Below are 26,787 nucleotides of genomic sequence, written 5' to 3'. Positions count from 1 at the left end.
GAGCTCTGTATTAAATATGGTTTGTGCCTCAGTTAACTTGCATGCGGAGATTGAAATGAATTTGGAAATTGCAGATGCTTGATAAAGAACAAGAATGCTTTGTAATGTCACATGCTTTTGATTTTTGCACCCACTTTGTGTCTCAGAGCACCATTGACAGCTATTTTGGACACAGTCTTTGCTCTTGTCTTTTCTGTCTTCTCCTAATGAGCTCATTTGTACCCTACAGTCGGATGACTGTAATTCCAATTAGACTGAAGAGCTTTGGGGGCAGATTTTTCATACTTGCAGTGGAAATTACTTTCAGATTGTGCATTTACTGTCAAATTCGTTTCACCTCAGAACATGGAAATGAAACAAGAATAAGGCTGTTTGAATCGCAATGAAAAACAAATCACAAGTGGGATATAGACTGCTGGAGGCTTCGTTGGCACTTCCTGAGCTATTACGTTGATTTTAAAGACTTTGGAGTTTATTCACTGCGTTAGATTTTGAAAGATTGCATGTTATTTGATGAATACGCTGTGGATTAAGGGACGAATCCGTCTGACTTGAAGATGTCAACATCCATCTTCCATCTGCCTGTCTGGTCTGTGATCCATCTGCAATTGTTGGCCTATTTGTGTCATACATCCCCAGGTTTCACCTAACAAACAAACATTTTGATGTTCAATATGGTTCATATACTCATATGATAGGCTGCAACAAGGGTCAAAACCAAGAGGGTATAAAACAAATTGGGATGTAGAAATTGTATGTAGTTGCTGCTTGCATTGTTTTTTGAAAGGCTGACTAAAGTATGTCTCAGGTAGCAGTCCTTAATGCAAAACTTGCCAAGTGAATTTTTGCTCATGCTCTTATATCACTTTTGTGCTTTTACTGGTTAAAATTTAACTTTAATGTAGACATATTGGACTTGGCCTCCTTCCAGACATCACTATTTGTCAAATACCATCTGTAAAGGCACTATGTCACAATTCTTTACATTTCTTGGCACATCAAACTTAGAAATTTCGATCTCTCAGCACACACTCACAGTCACACATGTAGAAAACGATATATCCCTAATCTGATGCAACTTGCTCTCACATATGACCGTACATTTTCTAGATTCCAGCTCTCTCTCGCTATGACTCAAACATCCCTGTCCCCTTCACCCCTCTTCCCTCTCTCCGTTACCTCTCGCCTCCTCCTGCTCCTCTCTTTTCTTTTATTCATTGGCCAAATTGTTGCCATGCCTGTTGACAAATCACATCAATACATTCAAACAGATGCCTGAATACTTCTTGAGTGTGTCACAGTTTGTTCTTTGGGGACGGGTCTACGGGGTGTTAATCACAAACATGATTATAACACTTGAACAGTGCTTAGAGGAAGCCATGAGACACGTAAGGGTTTGAGGCATGCAGTAGGGCTGCACAGTTAATCCAAAAATGCAATATCCAAATTGCAGCAGCTTGGTAAAATGTTTGACAAAACAGAATTATAATGAAGTACTGCAGAGATGTCCTGGCCTACAAATCCTGTTCTCCAGATTTAAGAAGACATGTTTGTTTGATCAAATCCTCATGATTTTAATAGTTTTTTCAGTGAAAATTAAATTTGTTTGTTAAAAATTACATTCCCACGTCAATTGTGAATCCTATCGCAACCACATGTGTCAAAATAATCGCACCACATGCGTACAATGTGTTTCATAAAATACAAACCAGGGACTGATCCCTGGAGTGGATCTGGAAGGAAACTTGGATTAAATTGTTTATGATATTTGTACAGGAAATGCTAATAGTCAGCATGTGATACAGATTTCATCTAATTAGTTGTGTGTAACCTATTTTTCCTCCCGCCTAACAGTGCCTGGGAACTTGGGCTGCTTCAAAGACAGCGGTGATCCACCCACTCTGTCCGGCACCAGCGAGACCTCCAACAAACTCACCATCCAGAACTGTATTAGCTTCTGCAGGAAGCAGAGATACAAGGTGAGATTTGAACCTCGAGAGGAAATGTGTAAAATAAAAAGAAAACCTCCTTAAAAAAGAGAATTGTTGGTAGTGTATCTTTTATCCTGGCACTCGTACTGGAAAGTTCAAATCTGTTCCATCATTAGTCTAGAAAGTGTCCACTCAATTGCCCATGTCATGTCTAAAATGGACACAAGCTGTCTCTTGTAATCGTCAAGCTTTTATGTAAATCATCTGCATTTACGGGCAGTTTCCTGACAGTTATTACCATGATGTCCAGTGCAGTTTATACCCTCTTTATTCAGCCATCAAGCTTCCTGTTTCGAACCAACCAGCGGATGACAAATCATCACAGCAATCAATGCTGACAGCTGGAAATGAATGGTTATTAGCCCAGTGGGCACCTCCTCTTCAATGCGTTTTCCTCATCTCAGAGTCTGGCATGCCATTGTCCCAGCCATAAACAGTGCCAGGTGTTCATTTTCTGTCTCAGCAGATCCAGTTCAGCTCCGTCTGCATTGACAGATACTGACAGCTCCACCCTCCCCTCTCAATTCAGCAGATGTTACAGGATGTGGCAGCAGACTGGCATCATCTGCCTACCCTTGGACTGTCACCGTCCTTAATGTGCATGTGGAACGTCAGTGCCGGGATGTTTGATCCCCGTGTGACTGTTTGACAAAGAGCATGCCTGATGAGTTAGACAGCAATCCATGGCTTGTTTGCTCCGCTGGTATTCACGTTGGTGTTACTTCATAAGATAGAATAATGCAACAAGGATGTGGCTTGATACATCTTGGTGAGAGCAGAGGCTTGATAAATTCCTATTCCATGAGAAAAGACGCAGACTGGGAAATGAGGCAGTACCTTCAGTTGTGTGAATTCATTTAGGGGCTGAAAATTGGACAATGGTGTCCTTTTGGATGAAGGACAATAACTCTTTTGAGAACAAGCAGCCAGTGGTGGCGAGGTCACGATGTGTGAAGGTTTTTGACGTTTCGCATTCCTGCTCTGATGCTTTCAGGAACAGTTTACTAACAGTTTTGATTTGAAAGATAGATGCTATTTATGTAAGGTTTATTCTCTACACCCCATGTGCAGCTGTGTGTTTGACAGGAGGCTTCTAATCAGCTTAGAGGTTGCGGTTGTCCAGACTTAGATTACAGCATCTTGTAATCATGAGAGAAAGAGCAATTAAGTCTTAATTTCAAAGAAAGAACGAGCCCCATGCAGTGGACTGTTTACGAAAAGGTTTATTCACATATCACATATGAGAAACACAGCCTATAAAAAAAGTTTTATTTGAATGTGTTGTGTATTTTCAGACTTGTTTTATATGCAAAGCTGTAATCGTGTATCATTTTATGGAAAAAGTAGCCATTTTGAATATTTAGAAAGTAGTAGAAAGTTGAGCCAAAATCTTCATGTTTTCTCCACAAAGTTTTTTCTCTTAGTCGTTGGGCTCCCTCAGTGTTTTCCTCGCTGGCACCCATGCCAAATGGATTTATAATGAATAGCATTATGGGAAGCGTTAACCCAAAGTTTGTTTTGAATTGCTGATGCAGTGATTTGCATAAATCCTTTTGTGTTTTGCAGCTTGCCGGAATGGAGTCAGGATATGCCTGTTTCTGTGGTAACGAAGTGGACTCGCGTGACCATGACGAGTCGCCTAGCATGGAGTGTAACCACGTTTGCTTCGGAGACCACACCCAGCCCTGCGGAGGAGACGGCTGGGTCATCATCTTTGATAGTGAGTGTTAGCTAGTATTGCTCTGGGTGTGACTCTGATATTGTTACATCTGTGCTGTGATTTTCTATTCTGTAAAAACGAGATATTAAACTTTGATCTTAAGATTTCCAAAGTGATAGAAGGTAATGCACACAATTATATCTGTATCTGGGGTAATAAGCCTTTTTTGCTCCTTGTGTTAGTGCCTGCAGTTTTTTTTTTTCCCATCTAATATGTTTTGTTAAGTTAGGCTCCAGTTCACCTCCAGAAGGAACAGTGGGAAATGTCCTTGTCACCAGCACCCCTCCTCCACAGCCTTCCAACACTTAAACAAAATATAGTTTACAATATTATATATTTAACATGTAAGTCTTAGAGCTGCACTAAACAGCTTTTCAATTTGAGATTGTCTAACTGAACTTTTTCTTTCCCGATAACCAATTCTGAAGGCATTTGCCAATACCAAGTACCAATCCAAAAACACTCTTATCCCCACATTTAAAATCTGTATACCTCACTGCAACTCATTGCAATCATTTTTATGGAAGTTAACATGAGGTTAGTCATTGCTGTGGTACTAAAGTTGGGGACCAGCGGGAAACAAATGAATGTAATTGACAAAGAAAATCAATCATGCCTTGGCTTATACCCTATCCACGTAATAATACAATTTGTTTCAGTGTTAGTTTTATTTTTTGTTCATTATATTATGGGAGTATTTAGGAAGTTTAGAATAGGTATTATAATACAAAGATATTGTCTCACAGTCATGTAGACATCTCAGGCTCAGTAAACATATGCAACAATGCCTCCTCATGCTTGTTGTGTTGACAAATTTGACATTCCCTGTATATTTTTATTGTATTTTTATTCTTTTGGAAGTACATAATATAGTTAATGTTACTATTATGCTGTTTTATTTTTATTTCAATTAGCTATATGTTTTTTGTTTAGTCTTAGTTTAAATAACTAAGTATAATAACCTTGGACCAAAAATAACTCCGTAATCAGTTCATCGACTTCACAATCCTAACAATCTCAACAGCTTTAAGCTTTGAGGGCAAATATAACTGATCATTTTGAATTTTTTTCCTTCCTTCCAGCCCGTGTGGGGGCCTGCGGTGGAAACTATTCCTCTCCATCTGGAGTGATCTACTCCCCCGACTTCCCCGACAAGTACAAGGCGGACCGTGTTTGCTACTGGACTATCCAGGTCCCTGGATCCTCCGCCATCCTCTTCAACTTCACTTTCTTTGACATCTCTGACCAGACAGACATGGTTGAGCTACTGGACGGTTACACCAACCAGGTGTTGGAACGCTTCGACTGGCGCAGCCCGCCACGGGAGCTGGTGAACGTCACAGGCGACTTTGTCATACTGTACTTCTACTCAGACCGCACCAACCAGGCCCAGGGATTCGCTCTGCTTTACCAAGGTGGGAGTTCCACTTGATGTTTGGTATTCCTGATGAGAAAGGTTTCAGCAGTGCGATGGCAGGAGAATAGTTTTGTAAAATGTGTCAAAGCTTATGACAGACTATCACTTCTAATGTTTAGATTGAGTTCTAGCAGACATCCTGAGCTACAGTACCCCCCTCAAACCCACCAAGCGCCACATTTGCATGATCAGGTGCGTGCCTACTTGCTGGCTCCATGATGGAGTTTTGCATAGCAGCGCCTGTTAGCTCTGGTGTGGCAGTTGTCACACCACTGGCAGGCCCTTTTCTCTTTTCATTTGCTAGTCAATGTCTCACAGCCCCGGGTGATACTGCATATTTAAATAATGTTTTGTTTTTCTAGGAACTCACTCTCTTATCAAACTGCAGCAGGCTGCTTTGCTTGTCCAGACTGTTTTCCTTCGTGAATTGCATAGCGAGGTTTTATGCCACCTACATACAAAATACTGTGATACTATGCACCGCGCCTTCTGATAGCATGATTTCACTGTAGACAGTTAAAGAGTTAGACATATAGCTGGGGAACTAATAGCTCACAGAAAGTTGAAGACCTCACACAGCAAATTCTTTTTATCTCTCCAAACTAATGTGGAAGATGGAAAAAGAATAATATGGAAAAAGAAAAGCTGTACTCTGTTGTTTTCACATTATTCTCTCTCAAAATTACTTTGAATAGTCTGAATGCACCAAAAATGATTTAATACATTCATTTCGTGAGGCCTGAGAGAAGCACACCCTGATATAATTCAGTGTAGGTGACATTCAAGCTTACAGCTCGCTACGCTGGGAAGCAATCTGTCCCTGCTCTTCCCTCGCTGCCTCCATTTGTAATCCTTTGTCATTTTTCTTGCCCGGTGGCGTTACAGTAAAAACAGTATTCGAAGGTCAAAAATCCTCTGACCTCTTGACAGGCACAATATCTTCTGCTCACATCTTGGTTCTTGTTTTGCGTGAGGCTTTGTGTATCCAAGAAATTGATTCTGAGACATGATATAAGAAAAGGTCACCCTTTGAAGTAATAGGGTTGTTTTTTACAGAAAGCTAGAGAGAAAAATACATAGCAACTCAGGTGCAGAGAAAAAAACAAGACTGAAAGAGAAAGACAACAGTTAAAATAAGCATCCGCGTTAAATATGTCTAATATCTCCTCTGTTGCACACTGAGCGGTCAAAGCGGTAATTTCAGGATAAATGCTCTCAGATGAGGATGGCAGAGCGTTTCAGCTGAGCCCGGGTTTGAAGCATGTTATTTTGTCTGCAAATGGGGAACATGTGGGAAGTTCTGGGAAGATCACACTCAGGTTGAGCTGTTATATGAAAAGAAAGAAAAAATCCCCCGCTGCTTTAATGTTCAACCACCTTTCATGGAAGAGTGGAACAGGCGATGGTTAAAAAAGTATTTATAAGTATTTCTGTGTGTTTGATGTGACCTAGTATATTGTACCAGATATACTTAATTGCAGATACCATCACCATGTGATATTCTTTCCAGCCAACAAACTAAATCATCACATTTTGCAATCGTTATTCTACTAATCACAGATAATCCCGCAATGCCACCTTTATTTATGTATTTATTACAGTTGGTGATTATTAAATATATAAGTTAAACTTTTGAACAAGTCAGGGTCATATTTTTGGTTTAATGAATAATTCTGAGAGACGGTGGAAAAAGTTAATCAGCGCTGCAAACTGCATTTTTCCAATGAGGCAGGGAAGAAACCATAACATTGACTACAATCACAGACTGCTGATAGATTTCTGAGATGTTTTTCTTCACCAAATATTACTGCAAATTAAGATGTAAGAAAAAAGGATGAAAGAGTCAAGTGAGACACATAAATATCAGGATCACACATTCCACAGTTTGTTTCTTAGAGGCAGTGTTTCAGAAGTAGGAGAAGAAAATTCTCAAAATCACACAGTGATTTTAAATAAATCACATCTATGTTTAGGAGAAGTAAATGAAAGGCAGAAGAGATCTTATTTAGGATATTGCTTTCCTCTGGGAACACATAAATGAGTTGAAATAGTCCACGCTCTCTGGCACTGTTGTTTTATGAAGCAGACTCTGCCCATCTGGTGCTGTAAGCAGGTTAAAACAAACAGAATTTATTGCAAACACTTTTTGAATCATGGCTTGGGCGGGCTGAAAAGCTCTCAACACCACATGTTTACAGCAATTCAAAGTCGATTTTTTTCTTAACAAATGCTGTTAGTATTAAATATTCACTCGTGACTGTGCTGTATATACTTTCAACAACATGATTAACGTGATGTATCCTATTACTGCGTGCTTGCTGCCACAGCCCAGTTTGCCCACAGGAATAATTAAAGGGGCGTTAAGTGATATGTGTGCTCAGCTTGTAGAAATCACAACATGGAAGACCTTTTCCTCGTCTTTGTCTGTGGCACATGAGCTATGAAAGCTTATAATACATAGAAATAGTCACATTTTCAAGACGTGATATGTCACATGGCAGAGAACTGTAACAGTTAAATGCAAAATGGCTCAAAGAAGTAATATTAATAAGATTAATAAGAAGTTAGAAAGACCAACTTTACTACTGAGACTGAGAAATCATTTATACATTGCAAGATGTGCTAAATGAATAATATATTTGCTTGAATAATGAAAATGGCAGTTGGTTTGCCTCTTCAATTTACCTTAAACTTATTTATAATGCGTTCTTTAATATTCATGGGTATGTATATGCAAATTATGTATCAATGGTGTTATTTGTTTTGCTGTTATTGACAAAATATGAAAGTATCTTGCAAATTTTAGAGTGGCGACAATCAATATTTTTATTTTATAACAATAAATCACACTACTCGCTTGTAGTGATGAACACACAGAAAATTATCACAGAACTCTGCAGTTCCCTTCAGCTCTGTGGAGGATTTTAACGTCTTTTAGCTTATTGTTTCTGGCCCACAATGTTACCATTTTGGGTAATCTACATTGTCAGCTGGCAGTTGTTTTCAGTGGAAAAACGCTCTAAAATCTCACTGTATGCTACATGCCTAGCACCAAATGATAGACAGACAAAGTTAGCAACTAGCTGGTGAACATAGTAGTAGTATTTAGCTGCTAAAGAGACATACTTTTCCCCCAGGAGTTGGTGGAGACCAAAAACAGAGCTGAAAGAGTAAAATAAAATTGGACAAAACATCCAACTGTCTATGAACCTGTCTGAATCAGTTCTTATTTTTGTTCCTAGCACTGAGAAGCCAAGACACCAGAACAATGGAGGCTGAAGGAGATGACGAGGATGAAGGAGAGGATGTCTCCAGCACAGCAGGACCCCAGCTAGCAGGTGGAATCACCGAGCGATCCAACAGCACCTCTAACGGACGCTCCTCCCAGATCCTCTACGTAATCACGTCCAGCCCCGGTAAACCGGAGCACAACATGCCAGGTCAGTGGGCTGGACGCGGCGAGACCACCGGCCACAGTGCTAGTATGTTAACACCCATGATACACTGCACCTACTGCACCTCTCTCTACCTCTGCAGGGATGCTGTGGAACGTTTCTTGGCTGGAGCTCCCATTTAGTGTGACCTGGTTTCTCTGACAGCATTAAAATCATCTTAGTTTGATGAGAGGCTTCTGGAAGCTTCGGCCCAGAGTGACTTCCTATGATCATACATAGAAGTAATGCTATGTGACGCTTGTTTTTTCCTGTCAGTGACTCATAACTGAAGTTACTTTGGGTCTCCCTGCTGATCACAATCAGGCCTCTTGTCAAAGCTATGCAGGGTGGACTGACGTGTTCTGTGCTTTTTTACTTCACTCAAATATTTCTCTTCCCAAACTCTGAGCGCGCTGTCTCAAAGGGCTTTCTGATGTATTTCTCAACCAGAAGAAAACAGATGTGCAATGATAATGCATCACCATTTCTTGACAATTTGCTGGCTGAACACTGCTAACAGGTGCGCCAGCAGTGCTTGAATAACTCTTTTCTTGCTAATCCTTTCAGTCTGCTTCGGTTTGTTTGTATTGCCGTGATTGGATATCTGATGTCTTGTTACTGTGTTGCTCCCTCTCTGTAGTGTGGACCATTTACGCTCTGGCTGCTCTCCTCATACTGACAGTCATAGCCATGGTGGCAAAGCTGCTGCTGCACATCACAGTCAAGTAAGTATGAGGATGTTTCAGCGCTCACCAAGCATTAACATTTCAAAGCAATTATCTGTGGTATGATGCTTATATTGGAACAAGATGAAAGAACAGGGCGATATTTACACATTTAAAGTCCCAGTGTGTTGAATTTTTATGTGATAAAAGCATCTTAGGAACTTACAAAATAAGACAATGGCAGTGAAAATGTGTATATTCCTTGACTGTTCACTCACTTTTTATTACTACCACTAGAAGTCGCCAAAGCCAGATATCCTACTCAGGGTAAATTTTGCGATTTCCCACATAGCAGCACAGGCAATGTGAAAGAATAAAATATTGAGAAAGAAAAATAGTTTATTGACCAATTTAAAATTCTTGGTATTTGTTTAAACATTTTGTTCAAGCTGAACATTTCTTTCTTTTTCTTTAAGTGAAAATGAAAAAAGTTTAGCAATCCTCTTTCTGTCTATTCCCACTCGAAATAAATAATAATAATAATAATAGATACAAATAAGTTTTAAGTTGGTCCAACATAAGTTTTTTTTAAACAATTTTAATCTTATGATTAAATTAATCTATGTCTAACTTAGGCAAAGTTGCTGATTTTAGATGAATAAAACCAAAATTTTTGACCATCAACAGTGGTAGATTCAATGCAATAAATGTCATATAATGTAATTATATAATAATATGTAATTAAAGATCATGTAATAATGAAACATTAGGGACATTTAAAAGGCAGTGTGACATCCTTTCTATATCACTATCTTTCTTTAATCCCTTTCCATTATTCTCCCTCTCTTCTGTTCTACTGTTTTCTCTCTTACTCTTCTCTCTCTACTTATTTTCTCTCTTTGCTGTCTCTCTTCCTCTCTTCCTCATTTTCCCTCTCAGGTCCCCGAACATCCCAACAGTCAGCGGTTCAGACAGCTGTAGCCAGAGCACGGCGTCCACTGAGCCTTGGATCATCCTGTACCGACCCTCCACCATCTCCCTCTTCAAGAAGAAGCTAAAGAACCACCATGGCGACCTCAGCCCCCTCGTGGGCAACTAACACCACTGCTGCGCCTCACCGTTAACCAAACGCTACCGCCATCCACAAATACTCTGTACAAGGGCCGTCAGATGCCAGGCCCTCAGACAATGAAACTCTATGAGGCGCTACACTAAACAAGCCAACAACTGAGAGGCTAAACTGACTTAGTGACTGCTACTAAATGGCCCGTGGGCTGAAGTGGCTGGGCCCTCCCATCCTGCTCAGCACCAAGGAGGAGGGGGACAGGCTGGGCTGTCAGTGACCTCAGTGTGGGAGAGGAGAGCAAAGGATTAGATGGAGGAAGATCTGCAGCTCTGATAAAAGATTCAAGGACACTTTTTAACATGCAGGAAGCTTCTCTGGTTCAGAGAGTCTCCTTTTCCATCACCCACGGATGTCCATCACAATCAACATACCTCCAAAAAACCCTTCCAGACTGCAGACTCGCCAGTGAAAACCCAACATAGCCGGGTGCAGAATAACAGCTAACTTCACTGCCTGTGTTCAGTTTAGGAAACAGGGAGGTTTACCTCTTCCTGGAGCTTCAGAGTGGCAACTGAATCTTCATCAATATCAAAGAGAGGATGAAGAAATGGAGTCTTTGATACACATTTGCTGTAACACCTAACACAGCTTAACAGTTTTGTATAACTCTTCTATCTGCCTCATATGGTCGACGAACACTTGCAGCCAAAAAACAGAATCCTCCCATCCAAAGAGTTGTATTTATTTGTCTTTTTGATTCCATATGCAAAGTTTCTTTTTGATGTGTTTTGCGTGACAACTAGCTTTCTCGGGAGAGGGGAACAGGACATGGAGACAAAAGGTAGATATCATAGCACTTTGGGGATGAATCACTCACCGTAAAATGAAAAGATCAGAGAGAAAGAGAGCGCGCTCGCCCACTCGTTCAGTCAGTGCTCATGTGGATTTGGGTGGAGAGAAGAAGCAGCGTCGTTCACTGGGGGGGGTTGGGTGGTGCAGTTTGCAGACAAACTGCCATTTAGGGAGGCTTGGGAAGATCTGAGGGCTTTTTCTGCTCGGTTGTGGGTGGGAGTCTTTCCGGTTTGATGGTGTTCAAGTGCCTTAAGGATCTCCTCTTCCCTTGTCTCAGATTCCTCACATCTATTTCTTTCAGTGGAGTGGACTGGGTCCCTCAAAAGAGTCTGCACTTCTTTAAAATAAGAGTGTCAGTCCAAAAGAAAATTTAAATGTAAAGTAAAAAATGATGCCACATCTTGTACAGTGATTGAAATCATTAAATATTAGTCTTTTTAAACATAGTACATTCAACTGAACACCTCTCCAGACTGGATATTTTACATTTTTGTTACATGATGGACGTCCATCCAAAATGAACACATAGCCTTTTGAAATAGGATTCTTCACGTAGTAACAGACAAGGCTTCAAAAGAAATCTTTGTTTTTAATTTCTGTGTGTGATCTTATACGTAGTCTTGGACATTTACTGAACATATTGTTCACATTAAGTTGTCTTTTGATTACGGGGGGATGAATATTGTTGTATATTATGTAATTCAATGTGGGAATGATCATATTTATGTCCACTCCTTCATTTTGTGACTCGGCATTTAAGAGACCCGTCAAAATGCTTTTTGTACTTACTTGTCAATTTATCTCATCGGTGGAATGCATTTTTTCTCTCTTTAGACAGCAGTAAATTGCCTAAATTCCACAAGACTTTGCAGACCTGGAAGCTTTTACTTGTCACCTTGATTTCAGGCCAAACGGTTGAGGGCCAACAATATACCCAGACAGAAATATAACCAAAAGCACTCAATGGTACTATGCACAAGCTGTCAGCAGGTTTGCAGCTGTGACGATTTTCTGTGCATTGCTGTGACATTTAAACTACTTGTGAAAGGTCAAAATCTACTAGTTCACCATTGGCATAGTAATGGCCTTTCCTGTCGTGGGACTGGATGTTAGTCTGCAGATGGTCACCCCCTGAAAATCTTCTAATTGCTGACAGGATAAATAAAGAAGACTCAATGCACTTAAATTTGCTTCTACTTACAAGATGAAACAGTACTTATTCACTTTTGCGTTCAATTTCAATGAAAATAAAAATAAAATAAAATGTACTTTGTACAGCAACCTGAGCACTAAGCATGATGCGGCCTCACAGTGACATTCAAGTCAAAAGTTTTTCAGGAATCAGACAGAATCTTAGGCCCATAAAACAATCAGGGAACCTTTCTTTCCAAATCAGACGCATTAGTAAAAATGTGACTTCATATTCTTTGCCTGTCTGCTCAACTGTAACTCATCTTAATTATTGCAAGACAAGAGCACATGCCCCTGGGTCTGTGATGTTCAGAGCAGACCATGCATAGATAGAGGGAGAAAAGAGAGCCTAGATGTGAGAGCAATGGGAAATTAAAGTGCGTTCAAATCACACACAAGCTAACGAAATCTGACAGTTAAAATCTAACAAGGGCATATTTGTTTGGATAGCCTGGTGAATTATGCAAACTCCCATTTTTTGTCCCGTTCTCCAGTCAGTTGGAAAATTCCACGCTATCTTCTTAGCAGTAGAAACAGTCTTTTCCCAAACTGTAGTTGATGTGAATGTCCTGTAGTGCTCGATTACGTGAAAACGACACCAGAAGCCCTGTGGGGACCAAAACAATGTTTTCATGAAATTGTAAATAGCAAAATAGTGAAATGTTTAATTTATACAGTAAATTATTGTTATTTTGTATGTGAATGGGATATAATCTATCTTTTGTATAAGTGAAGTACCTTTGTAGTTTTATTTAATGTGTCCTGGTTGCAAAATAAACACTGTATGCATGTTTCTTAAGCTTGTGTTGTGGCTGTTTTTTGTTTTGTTGTGTCCCCTTAATAAAACACATTTATTCCATAATTGCACACAATATTACGTACCCAAGTGGCTGAGAAGCATATGGGCCACAAAACCCGGATCAAGTTAATCCTATTCACTTTTCCCTTTGAAACCATTCCATTTGAAAAAAATAAATTCAGGCTTCAGTGTTTGTATGAAGGGACATCTGCACCTCCCTTTCCTTTCTCCTTTTTCTGTGGAGCTAAATACTTATCAGATATGTGAAATTACTCCCAGACTGTTTGGAGATGCACACACATGGAGGGAGGATTTGGAGTGCCATGTGTAACCTATTGGTTCCCCTCCGGGATGAGGTCAAGCATGCACCCTGCACATTTTAAAGGGGAAACAGCAGGAGCTCAACTTTACAACTGGAACACCATGAAAAAAACAAACATGGAAGGACATGTAATAAGCTGGAACACTTTGGACGTGTGCAATGATTATTTCTTGATTCAAAAGGTGTTTCTGTGTTTCTTTCATCTTCTGCACTCTCATTGAAGGGCTGGTTTTGTTTCTGAGAAACTATGCAGCAGCATGTGCTCGCTATTTGTTGGCAAGATAACTGCAACTCCATGGAGAAGCAAAATAAACCTCTAAAATGTTTGCAGGTTCCAAACAGACTCGTGCAGTTGCAATAATCGGGGCTTACACTTTCACAAAAAGAAAAATTGGCTACAAGGCCTCTAAAAATTATAAAAACACCAAATCAAGTTACTTTCAGCCTCTAAAGCTTCTGACCGAACCATACAGAAAACATGTGCAGAACTTTATTAATTATGTAATAATCCTATTGATGGTCTCAAACATAAAAAGTCAGTCAGAAATCAGTAGAAACACAAAGCTTCAGGCAGAAGTAGGACAGGCCTACTGGTTTGTTTGTGGGCAACATATATTGTTCATAAATATTTGAAAAAAAATATTACTATAATATTACTACAATATCTAAAACATGTGGTACAGTTTACAAAAATAACCTCCAATGAGCTAAAAATACTGTAATACTATCACATTTCAGCCAATAATTTCTAATATGACTATCAATTGTCATTATGATTTTAACCTGTTGTCTATATATCTTCTATACCTCGTGTCTTACCCAATTTTATCTTGAATTTATCTCATATGATCATATCATATAATAAAATATAATAATGGTTTGTAGCTCCTCCTTTTTCTCATGTGAGATTAGTATCATATTACATGATGGGGACTCCAGAGTCTCTCCAGTCACAGATGCTGCTGCAGCAGTGTGGGAACATGACAGTGCCAACAGAATGAGGTACAGGAGAAGAGCAGATACATAGCCTGTTGCATGATATTAATTACAGAATTACAACCTTACAGAATAAAGTAAAAATAAACAATTGTTTCATTTTTTATCATAAACACAGGATTCCAGTACGGGAAACTAGAAACAGCTAATTGTAGCTGATCCTCTTTCTCCCTCTACTGGTGATATAATATTTGAAAGCTATCCACAGAAGTACCTCAGTAATGATGCTTGGTAGCAATGATATCTGTTTTGGCTTGCTAGGGTAATACAATAATGTAATCGAATATTACAAGAAGGTTCTGAAATGTTTTTAATGAATACTTTCATGCACAATGCTGTTGATCACTATTTTTTTGTAGGGCCTCCATCATAATCTATTATAAATTCTGTCATCAATACAAGCACAGTAAGATATGAAATCTTTGTGGCCTTCTACACACCCTCCCACTGACCCCAAACTGTTTTTTTCCCCTCAATAGCTATTGTGCAGCTGTAACATTAATCCTTTACTAGATTTGGAGCACTATCACCAGTCCTCTGGGTCCCTGTGAAAAAGCCTTGGCCTGCAGACCCCCCTCCGGTCAACCTTCCCACAGCCAAGGAATAGAGAACGATGTAAGCTGATCCGTCTGAACCTGAGTCGACCAGTAATTGAGGGAACAATGGGACAATACATCGCAGTGTCTGGTTACTGTCAGAACGAGAAAGTGAGAAGAATGGGAGACAATACCTGCCACTTTCTGCACTCAGGGTACTGAAGTCAGGTAGATTAGGAGAGAGGTACTGTTAGAAAAAAAAAGGAGCTGGTCTCCCTTGATAGATCTGAAAAAGAACTGGGTGAAAGAGGTTTACTGGCTGTGCACAAACTTGTCTGTTTTGATCCGCCTTGCTCTGTAATATTGTCTATGACCCTGGTGCAATTAAGGCGCTCTCATGCCCTTCAGTGGTTTTGAATACATGCATTGGCCTGTTTAATGCTTGAGATTTTCCTTCTATTCTTCTAACTTAGTGCTGTTGAAAGCTGTTTATGTACACTACTTTTTCACCTCTGCCTGCAGGACAGTTAATTAGTGCTGAGAATAATAAGAGACCATTTAGGTAATTGTATCATCATTTAAGTAATTTGCCATGCAGAAATGTTAATGTTAATTCCCCGGCTCCAGCTACTCAAATGCAAGGATTTGTAGCTGTGGAGCTGGTTGGCCCTTAATTGAACAGTTGGTGATTCAATCCCCTGCTCCTCCTTTCCACATGTCAGAATGAGATAATAAACGAAGCTAAAAGAAGCCCATATTGCTCCCCAAATGTAATGTAATAATATCTTTGGGTCAAAATATAGGAATTTTTACACCATTGTTTGATATATTATCCATTAATCGCCACTAATTTAGTTGCAGCCCTACAGCTGATTATATTATAGTTCACGATTATCCTACTGGCGAAAAGAATAACCAAGTAAATTATTTTATGTTATTGCTGTAATATTCTATAGTTCTGTAGCATAGCAAGGGGACCAAAACTGTACAAATCCAAACTAGATTCAGTTGCCCATAACCCCTAATACAGCCTTCCCAAAGCGTGTAGTCTACTAAATTGTGGACAAAAACACCTCTCAGAGAGTCAACAGCATCACAAACTGCACCCTTTACAGGCAGCGTGAAGTTCATTTAGCATATCTCTACTGTTTCAGTAAAAACCTGAACATTATAACCTTCAAGAAGTTTTACCTAATGTTATGTACTTAATAAACTTAGTACAGGTATATATAGGCTCCATATCAATCAATGGTGGGATGTAACCCAAGTACATTTTTCAGCACAAATTAATTTTTTTACTTCACTACATTTGTCTGACAGCTTAAGGGGTTAACTTTTCACATTAGAATTTTTCATACGATTCCTGTCCAATGAAAACTGTGTATCTACCAATTTGGTGATTTTTAATTTGAATGTTTCTGATAAACTGAAGAATTAATTGTTCCTACTCAAAAGCAAATAGACAATTTAAATTTAGATTATTTGGAAAATTGCATTGTCACAAAGCTAAAAACAGAGCTCATGAAAAGTTGACTTTTTAGAGACACGTGGTTCTCACAGGACAGCGAGGCTACAAACATATGATGATCTTATTGAATATGATGCATTGCTGCAGATTAAACTACCAATACAGTATATGAAGTAGTAACATAAAACAACACATTAATGCAGCCGTAATATTAATCCAGAAACAGCATATAGAATAGTGACAGAGAACATTTAACTGCACATTGAATACTTTTGATGCAGTAGGCTGAATTCACTAAATAATAATTACCTACTTAGATACTATTACTCAGGTCATGGTTTAAATATAATTAAAAAGACTTTTACTTGTATTTTTACAGATTCAAAGCATAGAACAAGTCCTGTATAGAAATATAACAAAACAATAACGAATAAATAACTAAAGTGAAACTTATTCTTCAAGTTTCAGCCATTAAAAACAATATCAGGGTTTTGTCTACCCATTGTAGCAGTGCGTAAACTTTCTGTCATGATCTGTGTCTTTAGTCCGAAATAACAAATGATATTGATCAACCCAAAGCCTGCCACCGTCGCCTGTGGATGACGAAACACAGTCGCACAGTTGTATAATCAGACAAACATGGCCGCGTCCATGAGACTGCTGGTCCGGAGGGTGCTCCGTCTTTCCCACAGAAACATTAACGTCGCCGCTGCTGGAGGTTCAGGTCGGTCCGGTTGCTGCTCGGGGTCGTCGTCCTGTCGTTGCTTTAGCGATGCAACCGGAGACAGAAGTACACATTTCGGTTTCGAAACGGTCCCGGAGACCGAGAAGGCGAAGAGAGGTGAGCTACAGCAGATCTACGGTCAGCTGTGTTGGTGTCCTCATTCAGACACCTCTCTTCATCACTGAGCTCAGGTCAGGATGTCAGATGGTTTTCAGTGGTGGGAATTCTAGTGGGTCCTCTTTTAGTGGGAATTGTACCAGAGTGAGTAGTGTTAGGTTTATTCTGTGTGTGCCGAATTAAAGTGTTACACACTAATTAAGTGTTAGCGTTTTAAATCATGTTGTATCTACAGTGTTGTTTTCAGAGGTGAGCAAGGGAAGATCATTTGTCAGTTTTCTTAATGAAGTCTGTTGCAACAGAGAACAGGGCGTGTCGGTAGTTTCATAATGCATGCAGCAGATATCTGTGTTCTGTTGGTTCATATTTACTAATGTGGGTCTTTAACGAGCTGAGACATTCCTTTATCAAAGTAGTGAATGTCAGTGGTATGAATGTCAAACTCATACAGACACATAATAAAGTCCATACATCCGTAAACCATATACCAATTAAAATGTTATTTTGTTTGACCATGTTGGTGATTTCACACTGATTATAGATTACTTATTAAAAGTGCTTTACAGGATTACAACAGAGAATATATGCATCAACATAAACAGTACTCACCAATTTGGTAATTTATTTTTAAAGGCACTAAATAAATAAAGTTGTTATTATTATTATTATTATTATTATTATTATTATTATTATTATCTTTATTGACATCAAGTTCAAGTTTGTCAACAAAAATATTAAAAATGTAATTAAAGGACCAGTGTGTAAGATTTAGTTGAACCTAGTGGTCAAGCTGCAGATTGCAACCAACTGAACACTGCTCGTGTCTGTATTTGATGACATTAAAACATTAGTGCAATAGACTATTTGAGTACAAACATAAAATACACAGTAAACCGCCTCAGTTGAGATTCTCTCTCTTTCTCTTTCACAGTGTATAAGGTGTTTGAGAATGTGGCACAGAAGTATGACGTTATGAACGATGCCATGAGTCTGGGGATTCATCGAGTGTGGAAGGACATGTTGCTGCATGCCATGCACCCGCAGCCGGGAGTGCGACTCCTGGATGTGGCAGGTGGAACAGGTAAAGCAGTTTGTCTGCACCTCTGCAAAACACTGAAACTGAAACCCAACCGGTGTCACACTTTTGTTTTGTTTATGATAATCCTCCTCTGCAGGTGACATTGCCTTCCGTTTCCTGGAGTACGTTCAGTCTCAGCAAGAGCGGCAGAAGCGGCGGGCAGCACGGTCCACGCAGACGCCTTCGTGGCAGGACATTTCCACCAACTACTCCACAGAGGACAAGGATGGGCCCCAGGAATCCAAGGCTGTGGTCTGTGACATCAACAAGGAGATGTTGAAAGTGGGCAAGCAGAAAGCCGACAGCATGGGCGTCAGTGCTGGTAGGTTTTTGACTGTAAAAGTGGTTCAAGAGTCTCAGAGTAAGACGTCTGATCCCTGCGTTATCCCTAAACTCTGAGGTTTTAATGAGCTTGTTTACATGTACACAGATCAGGTTTTTGGAATATCCTCGTTCAATATTGTGCATGTAAAGATCCTATGATTGCAGGAGCCTGCATAAACCCTTATCCTTGGTTTGAGAATGCCAGATATTGTGGTTCAGTTGTTCTGAAAAAAAAAGAAAAAAAAAAAAAAAAAACTGGGATATTGTAGCATGTAAACAACTTATCTGATCACTGTCTGCAGGGCTGTGTATCAAACCTCAACCCGACCAAAGCTAGGATTGATGGTTTGGTCTTTGTTTAGTCATTCTGTGATCAGATACATTCAGATTTAAATCATAGTTTTATTACGATTTTATGACTTTATATTGTTTGGGCAAAGTACAAAACTGTTTTGTATCAAGACAAGATTACACTGATGCTCATTACTTAGGTCTGTCCTATTATCTATTACAGCAAATACGATGTATTCACCAGTGTCAGTGGGCAATATTTATCTGTTTTGTGTGTCAATATCTTGATCTTGGCTAAATGTTGTGTTGGTTATTTCCAACTTGGATTTTGGAGAAATAATCACCTCCATTCTCCAGCAGAATTCCAATTCCATGCAAATACTGTGCTCCGTGCACCAGCAGGGTCAGTGAGCGGCTGTTCAGCTCTGCGTCTCACATCTTGGATGAGAAGAGAAACAGACAGAGCTGCAGCGAGGCAGAGCTTCCCTGGCATAAAAGGGCGGCTATATTACAACAAGAAAAACATCAGCATCTGCCAAATAAACATTGCGTCAGGATCCCAATCAGTGCATCCCTACCTTTAAAAGTAAGGTGTTGAATATTGAAAAAGATAATTGTCATCCATCTGGAAAGGAGCATTCAAAGATGTGGTCAGTTATTCATAAAAACAAGCTCTATGATTGGAAACAGAAGATTTAGTACAGTAATGCCGGCAGCCAGGAACTAGAGTAATTTCATATTCACCTGTTGAGAGTCAAGTCAGTACGGAAATAACACAGACTGGTGGGGATGTTAATAATTTAAAACTTGGACAGCTTCATCATCCATCATCGTGTAAGCATTTCTATCTAATATGATCAAAGGCAGAATGAGGCTCGTATTATGGAACCCAGTGTGCAGTGAAATAAGCTGAGTCACTGTTCATGTCTTGGACAATTTTATACATTAATATAAATTTAATTTGTGCCGACATTCAGTTCCAAGCATCCAAATCCCACTCCTGAGACTGAGAACAGCACACCGACTGGAGGTGCAGATAGATTTTTTTTTTTTTTTTAATTATAGGTGTGAGAGATTTCTGTGCAACCATGCGTGACCTGAACAGAGTACATAATAACTGCAGGATTATGAAACAGAACTGGAATTACAGCTACAAGTGCATCAAAACTGCAATCAGCCCACAGCTCTTGGGATCTGAGGAGAAAGTAAAGTTGAAATGAAGAGAGTTTGTCATTTTTGACTCGAGTGTCTTTCTGTGTTAATGTGCGTCAGGTCTGTCGTGGGTGGTGGGGGATGCAGAGGAGCTGCCCTTTGATGATGACCAGTTTGATATTTATACCATCGCCTTTGGCATTCGAAACGTCACCCATATAGATCAGGTACCTGTCCCGACCATTACTACAGCTAATGCACAGATGTTCCCATAAAAACTGTTGGTACTACGGCTCTGCACATAGTGATCTTGGCCTGTTAGTGGAACAGAGGCAACAGCCACGGTGTCATTCATACTACTAATACCGTGAGCTTTCTTTACTGTAATCCATTTGTGTTTGTCTGAATAATATGTAAAGAAAGGAATTCATAATACATCTGTATTGAATATGTTGATTTGCATGTTTAAAAAAAAAAAAGCTTAATTTATTTAGATCCAACAATAACCAAGAAATATTTTGCTTTTTTGCTTGATAGATGATGCAGATTAACTGATCTTTAGAATTGTCATTTATTATTTAGTGTCTGACTAATCATTGGTGAACTAATTATTTGACTAGATTTGTTTTATTTCTTTTGTCAGGCACTGCAGGAGGCCCTGCGGGTCCTGAAGCCTGGTGGCAGGTTCATGTGCCTAGAGTTCAGCAAAGTGACAAATCCGGTGTTGGCAAGGCAAGTGAGGAGGAGTGTTCGCTCATGATGACTTGGTGTGAATATGAATCAACCTTGTAAATTTCAGAAGGTCTTTTATGATTTATTGCTGTCATCACAAATGCAACAACACATTTTAACAGCCTATGTGCTCACAGGCAAACAAGTGTTTATCCAAGCTGTGAAACAAGGGAAATCTGTGGGAAAATGAACACCTAACAGTTACCAGTCTCATCCTATTCTAGAAGCAGCTAGTTTGTTAGATGTGCTACACGTTGCATTTTTCATTAAAGTGTGTTAAGCAGTTAATGGAATTTTCCTGAAAGGGGGCCTTTTCCATAATTGGTACAATTGAGAAACAACCTTTTGCTTTGTGTGGTTTGGACAAACACTGCCCTCTTCTGGTGTTGTACCTCAAAGTAATTCAGCAGATTGCCTGTTAAACGTGTCCTGGCTACGTGTGGGTGGCAAACATTGTGCCATGGAGGGCCAGTAGTCTGTGGAGGGTTTCAGACTCCACCATCTGATTAGCACTTCTATAAGAGAGGAAGAGTTCATGAGTGAAATCACCTGTTGAAACCTGTCGTCGCTCATGGTTAACTACCCCTGCTGCAGAGGCTTGATGAGGCTGCCAGTCTTTTAGTAATTCCACATATGCTTCAAAAGCAGCATAGATATAAACATGTTACATGTAGTGGTTTCAATGGGCTAATTTCTTACTTTTTAAGCTGCAAATGTTTTGACACATGTAACTGTAGAGTTTGGCTTGATGCAAAATGAGCATTTTTTATTTTTTTATGCTATTTACTCTATGTAAACAAACCTATCCTAGAGGGTTATAGACTTAGTTGTAAGTCCATGTATGAAAGATCTTGGAGACATTACAGATTGGCAGCAGTTAGTTTCCAAGTCTGAGAAAGTAGCTTTTGGCTCCCTTGAAAACTTGTATCCTGTTCTGTTTTTCAGGCTTTATGACACTTACAGTTTCCAGATGATCCCAGTTTTGGGAGAGGTGATTGCTGGAGACTGGAAGTCATACCAGTATCTGGTAGAAAGCATCCGCAAGTTCCCAGACCAGGTGAGAATAATGGATTCTTCAATTTGTATCATTGCTACTCCTTAATTTGGATTTGATTCACACCAAGTTAGGCCTACTTTTAATTTTGATTGTAAAGATTCTATTATACAAATGTTCTTGTTGTATAATGTTGCTTTTGTCATTTAAGCTTGATATTTCTGCTTCTCATATATTTCATAAATGTTTTATTAATTTTGCTACTGGAACCTCAACTAACAATTCATTTAATTCTTCTATCGACATTTTTTTTTAAATAGTTGATTCCATGTTTAACTTTTAAATGCCATGAAAATACTCAGGGGCAGCCAAAGTGATGTATTCAGCAGCATTCAAATCATATTAATGTAATTCATTAATTTAAACAGGAAATTGGTAAATCATCACAGAATCTGGAACCAGATTTTTTTTAAATGTGATAAATGACGTGTATGATTAAGGAATTAGTTCAGCACTGTTTTCATTGGTTTGAATTATTTGAAGCCAAACACCAGTATAACAAGGGGCAGTGGTGTCACTTTGTGGTTTCATTGTTGTTGAGTTAGTTTCTTTGTTCTTTTTCTTCTGCAGGAGGAGTTTAAAGGAATGATTGAGGACGCAGGTTTCTACTGTGTGCATTACCACAACCTCACTGGCGGAGTTGTGGCTCTTCACTCTGGTTTCAAGCTCTGAGATGCACTCCTAACATCTTGTATGAACAAAGCAAAATGACACTGTGTTTTAGGCTCTTCTGCCTGTATGACAGACTGTCTGCAGTTCTGAGTTCTCTGACATGAATTTCAGAGCATGAAGCCCCAAAGCTCCTCTCTGCAGATGTCACTGCACAAGAGGTCAGTGGACATATTTATTGTTAATTAAACCGTACAGCTGTACTTAAAACTAAAAACTAAAATGTCACTGTATCTGTGTTAACTGGAAAGTGAGTGAAACCATTTGAGTACAGTCAGTTTTGAACAGTTTTGGAACACATATGTTTTGGCAATGAATAATAAAAGTTGCAAAAGTTGATTTCAGTATCTGAGTGGATAATTCTCAATGCTAGAGAAGGCAAATAATACTAATGATAATACAATTACTACAACTACTAACTTTCAGAAAGCACAAATCTCAATGTGGAATGCAAATAATGGAAAGGAGGACACCACAGCATCAGTTACTTGAATAAAACTGTATATTTTACAGATCTTTGTACACTTTAATTACAAAACTGTATGGTACTAAAGTTTTAAAATCAGTTTTTTGGTCAGAGAAGATTTAATCGTCTTGTGTGCAATTACCATGTATATACAAAGTCTCATGTTAGTGATTTTTCTCAAAATAAAAAGCAACCAAATAACTCAAACGTTCATACACTCTGAACATAAGACATGGCTTAAAGATAAATATATTAGTAAATAAATATTCAGAGAACATATTTCCATTTATGAAATGTGTTTGCTATACAGGTACAGAAATATACACAGATTGATTTCTAGCCTTTTTTAAACATTTGTAATGGTAATGACAGAAAATAATTATATTCTTAAAAAATTAAAAAATATTAATTTTTGTACACATTTTAATCTTCTTAAGTGCTAGAAACAATAACAAAAAAATTAAATAGTGACTCAAGTACCCCAAAATGTTATATTTGCAGTAGGTACATCTCTATGCAAAAGGCAAGATTAGATTCTCACTTGATTACAGCACTGGGTTAACTTATAAATAGGGTTATTTCAGAAAGTTTTCCTCTGTGTAGAGAATGTGTATATTTCATAGAAACAGTATAAAAACAGTCTGCAGGACAAACAGAAAGGCATGAATGACAAGCATTGATATCGCGAGTATGTATTATGCATGGCACGATATGATTCAAACGGATACACTGTGGTATGTATAACTGCATTGTTTAAAAAAAAAAAAAAAAAGTCACAGTACAATAAGGAACCCTTATGAAATATGAGTCTTTTCCAGCTACTTTCCTTTGGCCTTTTGATACATGCTAGAACCTTTATAGATATTTATGCCTCATTGAGGAAATTGGGTAAGTGACAGCAAAAATACACTTTTAAGGGCTTCCAAACAAGAGGTAGAGTGCTACACTCTACTTTTGAAGAAATCTACTGACCCCAAAACACTGTCACTTTAGTCTGGAGTTTGACTAAAAGTGGTGCAGTGTCTTTAGATATTGCTACAAATAGCTTACCAGCATAAGGCTTTCATGTTGCTCTGGCACATCTCATACAGGTAGGCCACTATTGGACAGAAATGCAATGCATAAAACAAATTCTGTATTAATTTGAATAGAGACCAGTGTCAGCCTTGCATTCACATTTCTATGCATTTTTCTGTAATATATAGCTTCTTCTCCTCAGAGAAATGTGTGGGTCACAGACACTTAGAAAGACCCATTTCCCTGCTCTTGAAAAAAGTAAAAAAAACAACAATCATGTCTTTCTGTTTTGGTATAGCTTTGTCCGTACAACCTATTTGAGTTGGTGGTTGAAGCTTTATAGGCAGTCAGTGTTCATGTGCGCACATATACGTGTAGATGTTTGTGAATTACGAGTGTACTTTTTTTTTTTTTAGAGAAAAATCTCAGATTTCTAGATCTTGCACAAAATATATCTATCTTGTTCTTGACAAAATCTGAAAAAAAATCTCACAAGAAATTGGCCCGGAGTACTTTAGCACTGAAGGAGCCTAACCCTTGATGGCAGCAGACAGTCTGCAAATAGATGCCAATACCAACCTTCTTCTAGTTTCAGTTAACAACCTCCATCCATATGTCTTTGTCTCAGTGCTATAGTAACATAGTTTGGTGCTGAGACGTTTGTGGCCACAGGAATGAACTTGATACACTGTATATCTAGAAATGACAGGCCATTTCAGTAGAAATCCACACAATCTAAGATGATAACATTCAGCGCTCAGAGAGCAAGGTTAGAACAAGGCAGCTGAGGGTTTCAATGATTGACTGACTGATACGGTACCAAATACATACTTTTGAGTCCTTTCTCTCTGAGCTCAAGTTCATGAACCCAGACCTCCGTCATTTGTTGAAGTACTGCTTCCCAATGCAGTGGGGCTTGCAGAGAGCTGAGGGTGAAACAAAGCCCTGGTCTCCTCCTCCTGAGGGTATGGCTGACCTCTAAAATGTCCTGAGGTGAAGTACCCCTCCCTGGGCTCATGTCGCTCCCCTGTCCGCACCTCTGCCTCCACTGTGACACTAATGGGCAATAAACTGCTCTGGGTCTCTGCCCCTGTGCCCAATTCACAATCTGTGTCCTCAGGAATTATGGGTATTCTCTGGTTGAGTTCGCAGCAGCCCTGTCCAGAGCAGGCCTCTGAGTCTGCATGCGCATACTGCACATTAACAGCGTAGTCCTCAGTGTAACGCCCTGCTGTGGCCCTGTGGACCTTCATCTCTTTGTAGAAGCAGCAAGGCAGCCCTTCGTAGCTGACCTGGTCTGAGGAAGGGCACATGTGCTCAGGAGCAAAATAGTTCTTTGAGGTTGAGCTCTGAAAGTCCACCCCCCTGTGAAAGCGTCCTGTGGCCAGAGGCCCAGCTTGGTCCGAGTCCTGCCCTTTGCACTCCACATTGGGAGGAAGCACCTCAAAGCAGCAGCTACAGGCTGCAGCCCCAAGCTCCCCCGACTCCTCCTGTGCCCCTTTTCCCCTGTCTGCTCCGGTAGCCTCTGGAGCCCCGGCTGAGGTAGTGCTAATGTTGCTGTTCTCCCTGGGTTCCAGTGATGAGCGACTGCTGTAGTTGGGCTCCAAACTGCAGTTGGAGAGGTGGTCCCCCGAGTTATATCCCGATGCTCCAGGAGGGAGCTGTAGGCAGTCATGCCCCAAGGGAGCAGAGGATAATGAGTCCTCAGCAGGAACTGTGGTGCAAGCTGCAGCCCCTGCTTCCCCCATGGAGCCCCTACATGGACTCTTACTCCGGTAGACATAAGGATCGTAGTCACTGCTCAGTGAGCTGCGGAAGGTAGAGCAGCTACCGTACACCCCCTGGTTGCTGACCTCAGTACAGTCCAACATGGAGTCACTGGAGGAACAGTGGCACTGACCTGAGCTGCTACTGCTACTGTCACTACCAGGGCAGTCAGCAAGGTAACCACTGCACACTGAGCGGTGACCATGGTAACAGCTCAGACCAGAAGTACTGCCGTTATCACCTATCCTTGAAGAAGAGGCAGGTGCCATGTGTACCACTGTGGGGTATAACAGCCCCTGCTGAAAGGCCCTGCTGTGGTGGCCCTTGTGGGCCCCTCCTCCACCAAGCTGCCCTGCCATAGCAGGCCCTTGGCCCCCCTCAGGCTGTTGAGGGAAAGTCAACCCCTGAAAATAGTAGTGCTGGTACATTGTCTCGTACTGCGAGAAGCAGGCTGCACGGGAAAAGTTGCGACCATGGAACTTGGGTCGTTTGAAAGCAGCATGATGCGGCTGTGCTGGGTAGGCGGGAGGGCCGCGGTGCTCTAATCCGCAGTGGTGAGGGTTGAGTGAGTGGTCCAGATGGAGGGTGGGGTGGTAGCTCCGAAGAAAGGCAGACGTTGATTGGGGTGGGTACAGACCTTGAGGATCTGGATGCTGGTCAACAGTAAGCACAGTGATGGGGTTGCCATGGGGGTCCATGCTGGTTCTGGTTGGGTAGGCTGTCACCTGGCCAGCCCGGTGCACCCTGCCAGGATAATGGACTGGCAGCACCACCCGTTGCCGGCCGTGGACTGGGTTGCCTGGGTCCATACACGCTGGTCCTGGATTTCCCTTCTTTTGCTCTGTGAAAAGGCATAATGTAACTTTTAAAATCTCACAAATTAAAAGTAACTTTGCGAGTGTGTCTTTTATAACCAGGGAACGTTTTTTTCTTTAAACA

At 40.1% G+C, this 26,787-nt stretch overlaps 3 protein-coding genes across 5 annotated transcripts in view; 2 read left to right on the top strand and 1 right to left on the bottom strand.

Annotated features, from left to right (window-relative positions):
* kremen1 (kringle containing transmembrane protein 1) overlaps positions 1 to 13,135 on the top strand; it is a 56,521-nt gene extending 43,386 nt beyond the window's left edge. The window contains exons 4-9 of one of the 2 annotated variants that reach the window (XM_051423895.1): positions 1,855 to 1,979; positions 3,558 to 3,711; positions 4,794 to 5,126; positions 8,371 to 8,610; positions 9,203 to 9,287; positions 10,167 to 13,135. In XM_051423895.1, the coding sequence (XP_051279855.1) occupies positions 1,855 to 1,979; positions 3,558 to 3,711; positions 4,794 to 5,126; positions 8,371 to 8,610; positions 9,203 to 9,287; positions 10,167 to 10,326 (1,097 nt within the window). In that variant the 3' untranslated portion in view covers positions 10,327 to 13,135. The remainder of the gene's footprint in view (positions 1 to 1,854; positions 1,980 to 3,557; positions 3,712 to 4,793; positions 5,127 to 8,370; positions 8,611 to 9,202; positions 9,288 to 10,166) is intronic. The other variant, XM_051423896.1, reaches the window with a different exon arrangement.
* Positions 13,136 to 17,067: 3,932 nt separating this feature from the next.
* coq5 (coenzyme Q5, methyltransferase) lies at positions 17,068 to 22,937 on the top strand. The gene is made up of 7 exons (XM_051423913.1): positions 17,068 to 17,298; positions 18,230 to 18,379; positions 18,474 to 18,698; positions 20,264 to 20,370; positions 20,787 to 20,875; positions 21,821 to 21,932; positions 22,500 to 22,937. Exons 1-7 carry the CDS (start codon positions 17,097 to 17,099, stop codon positions 22,599 to 22,601), a joined length of 987 nt encoding a protein of 328 aa, XP_051279873.1. The 5' UTR covers positions 17,068 to 17,096; the 3' UTR covers positions 22,602 to 22,937.
* A 145-nt stretch (positions 22,938 to 23,082) lies between these two features.
* Positions 23,083 to 26,787, bottom strand: part of znrf3 (zinc and ring finger 3) — a 64,803-nt gene continuing 61,098 nt past the window's right edge. For both annotated transcript variants that reach the window (XM_051423824.1, XM_051423825.1), the window contains exon 8: positions 23,083 to 26,689. In XM_051423824.1, the coding sequence (XP_051279784.1) occupies positions 24,942 to 26,689 (1,748 nt within the window). In that variant the 3' untranslated portion in view covers positions 23,083 to 24,941. The remainder of the gene's footprint in view (positions 26,690 to 26,787) is intronic.

Source organism: Dicentrarchus labrax, unplaced genomic scaffold (genome assembly GCF_905237075.1).
Source record: "Dicentrarchus labrax unplaced genomic scaffold, dlabrax2021, whole genome shotgun sequence".
Classification (NCBI taxonomy): Eukaryota; Metazoa; Chordata; class Actinopteri; family Moronidae; genus Dicentrarchus; species Dicentrarchus labrax.
This window is presented reverse-complemented; position numbering and strand designations above follow the sequence as displayed.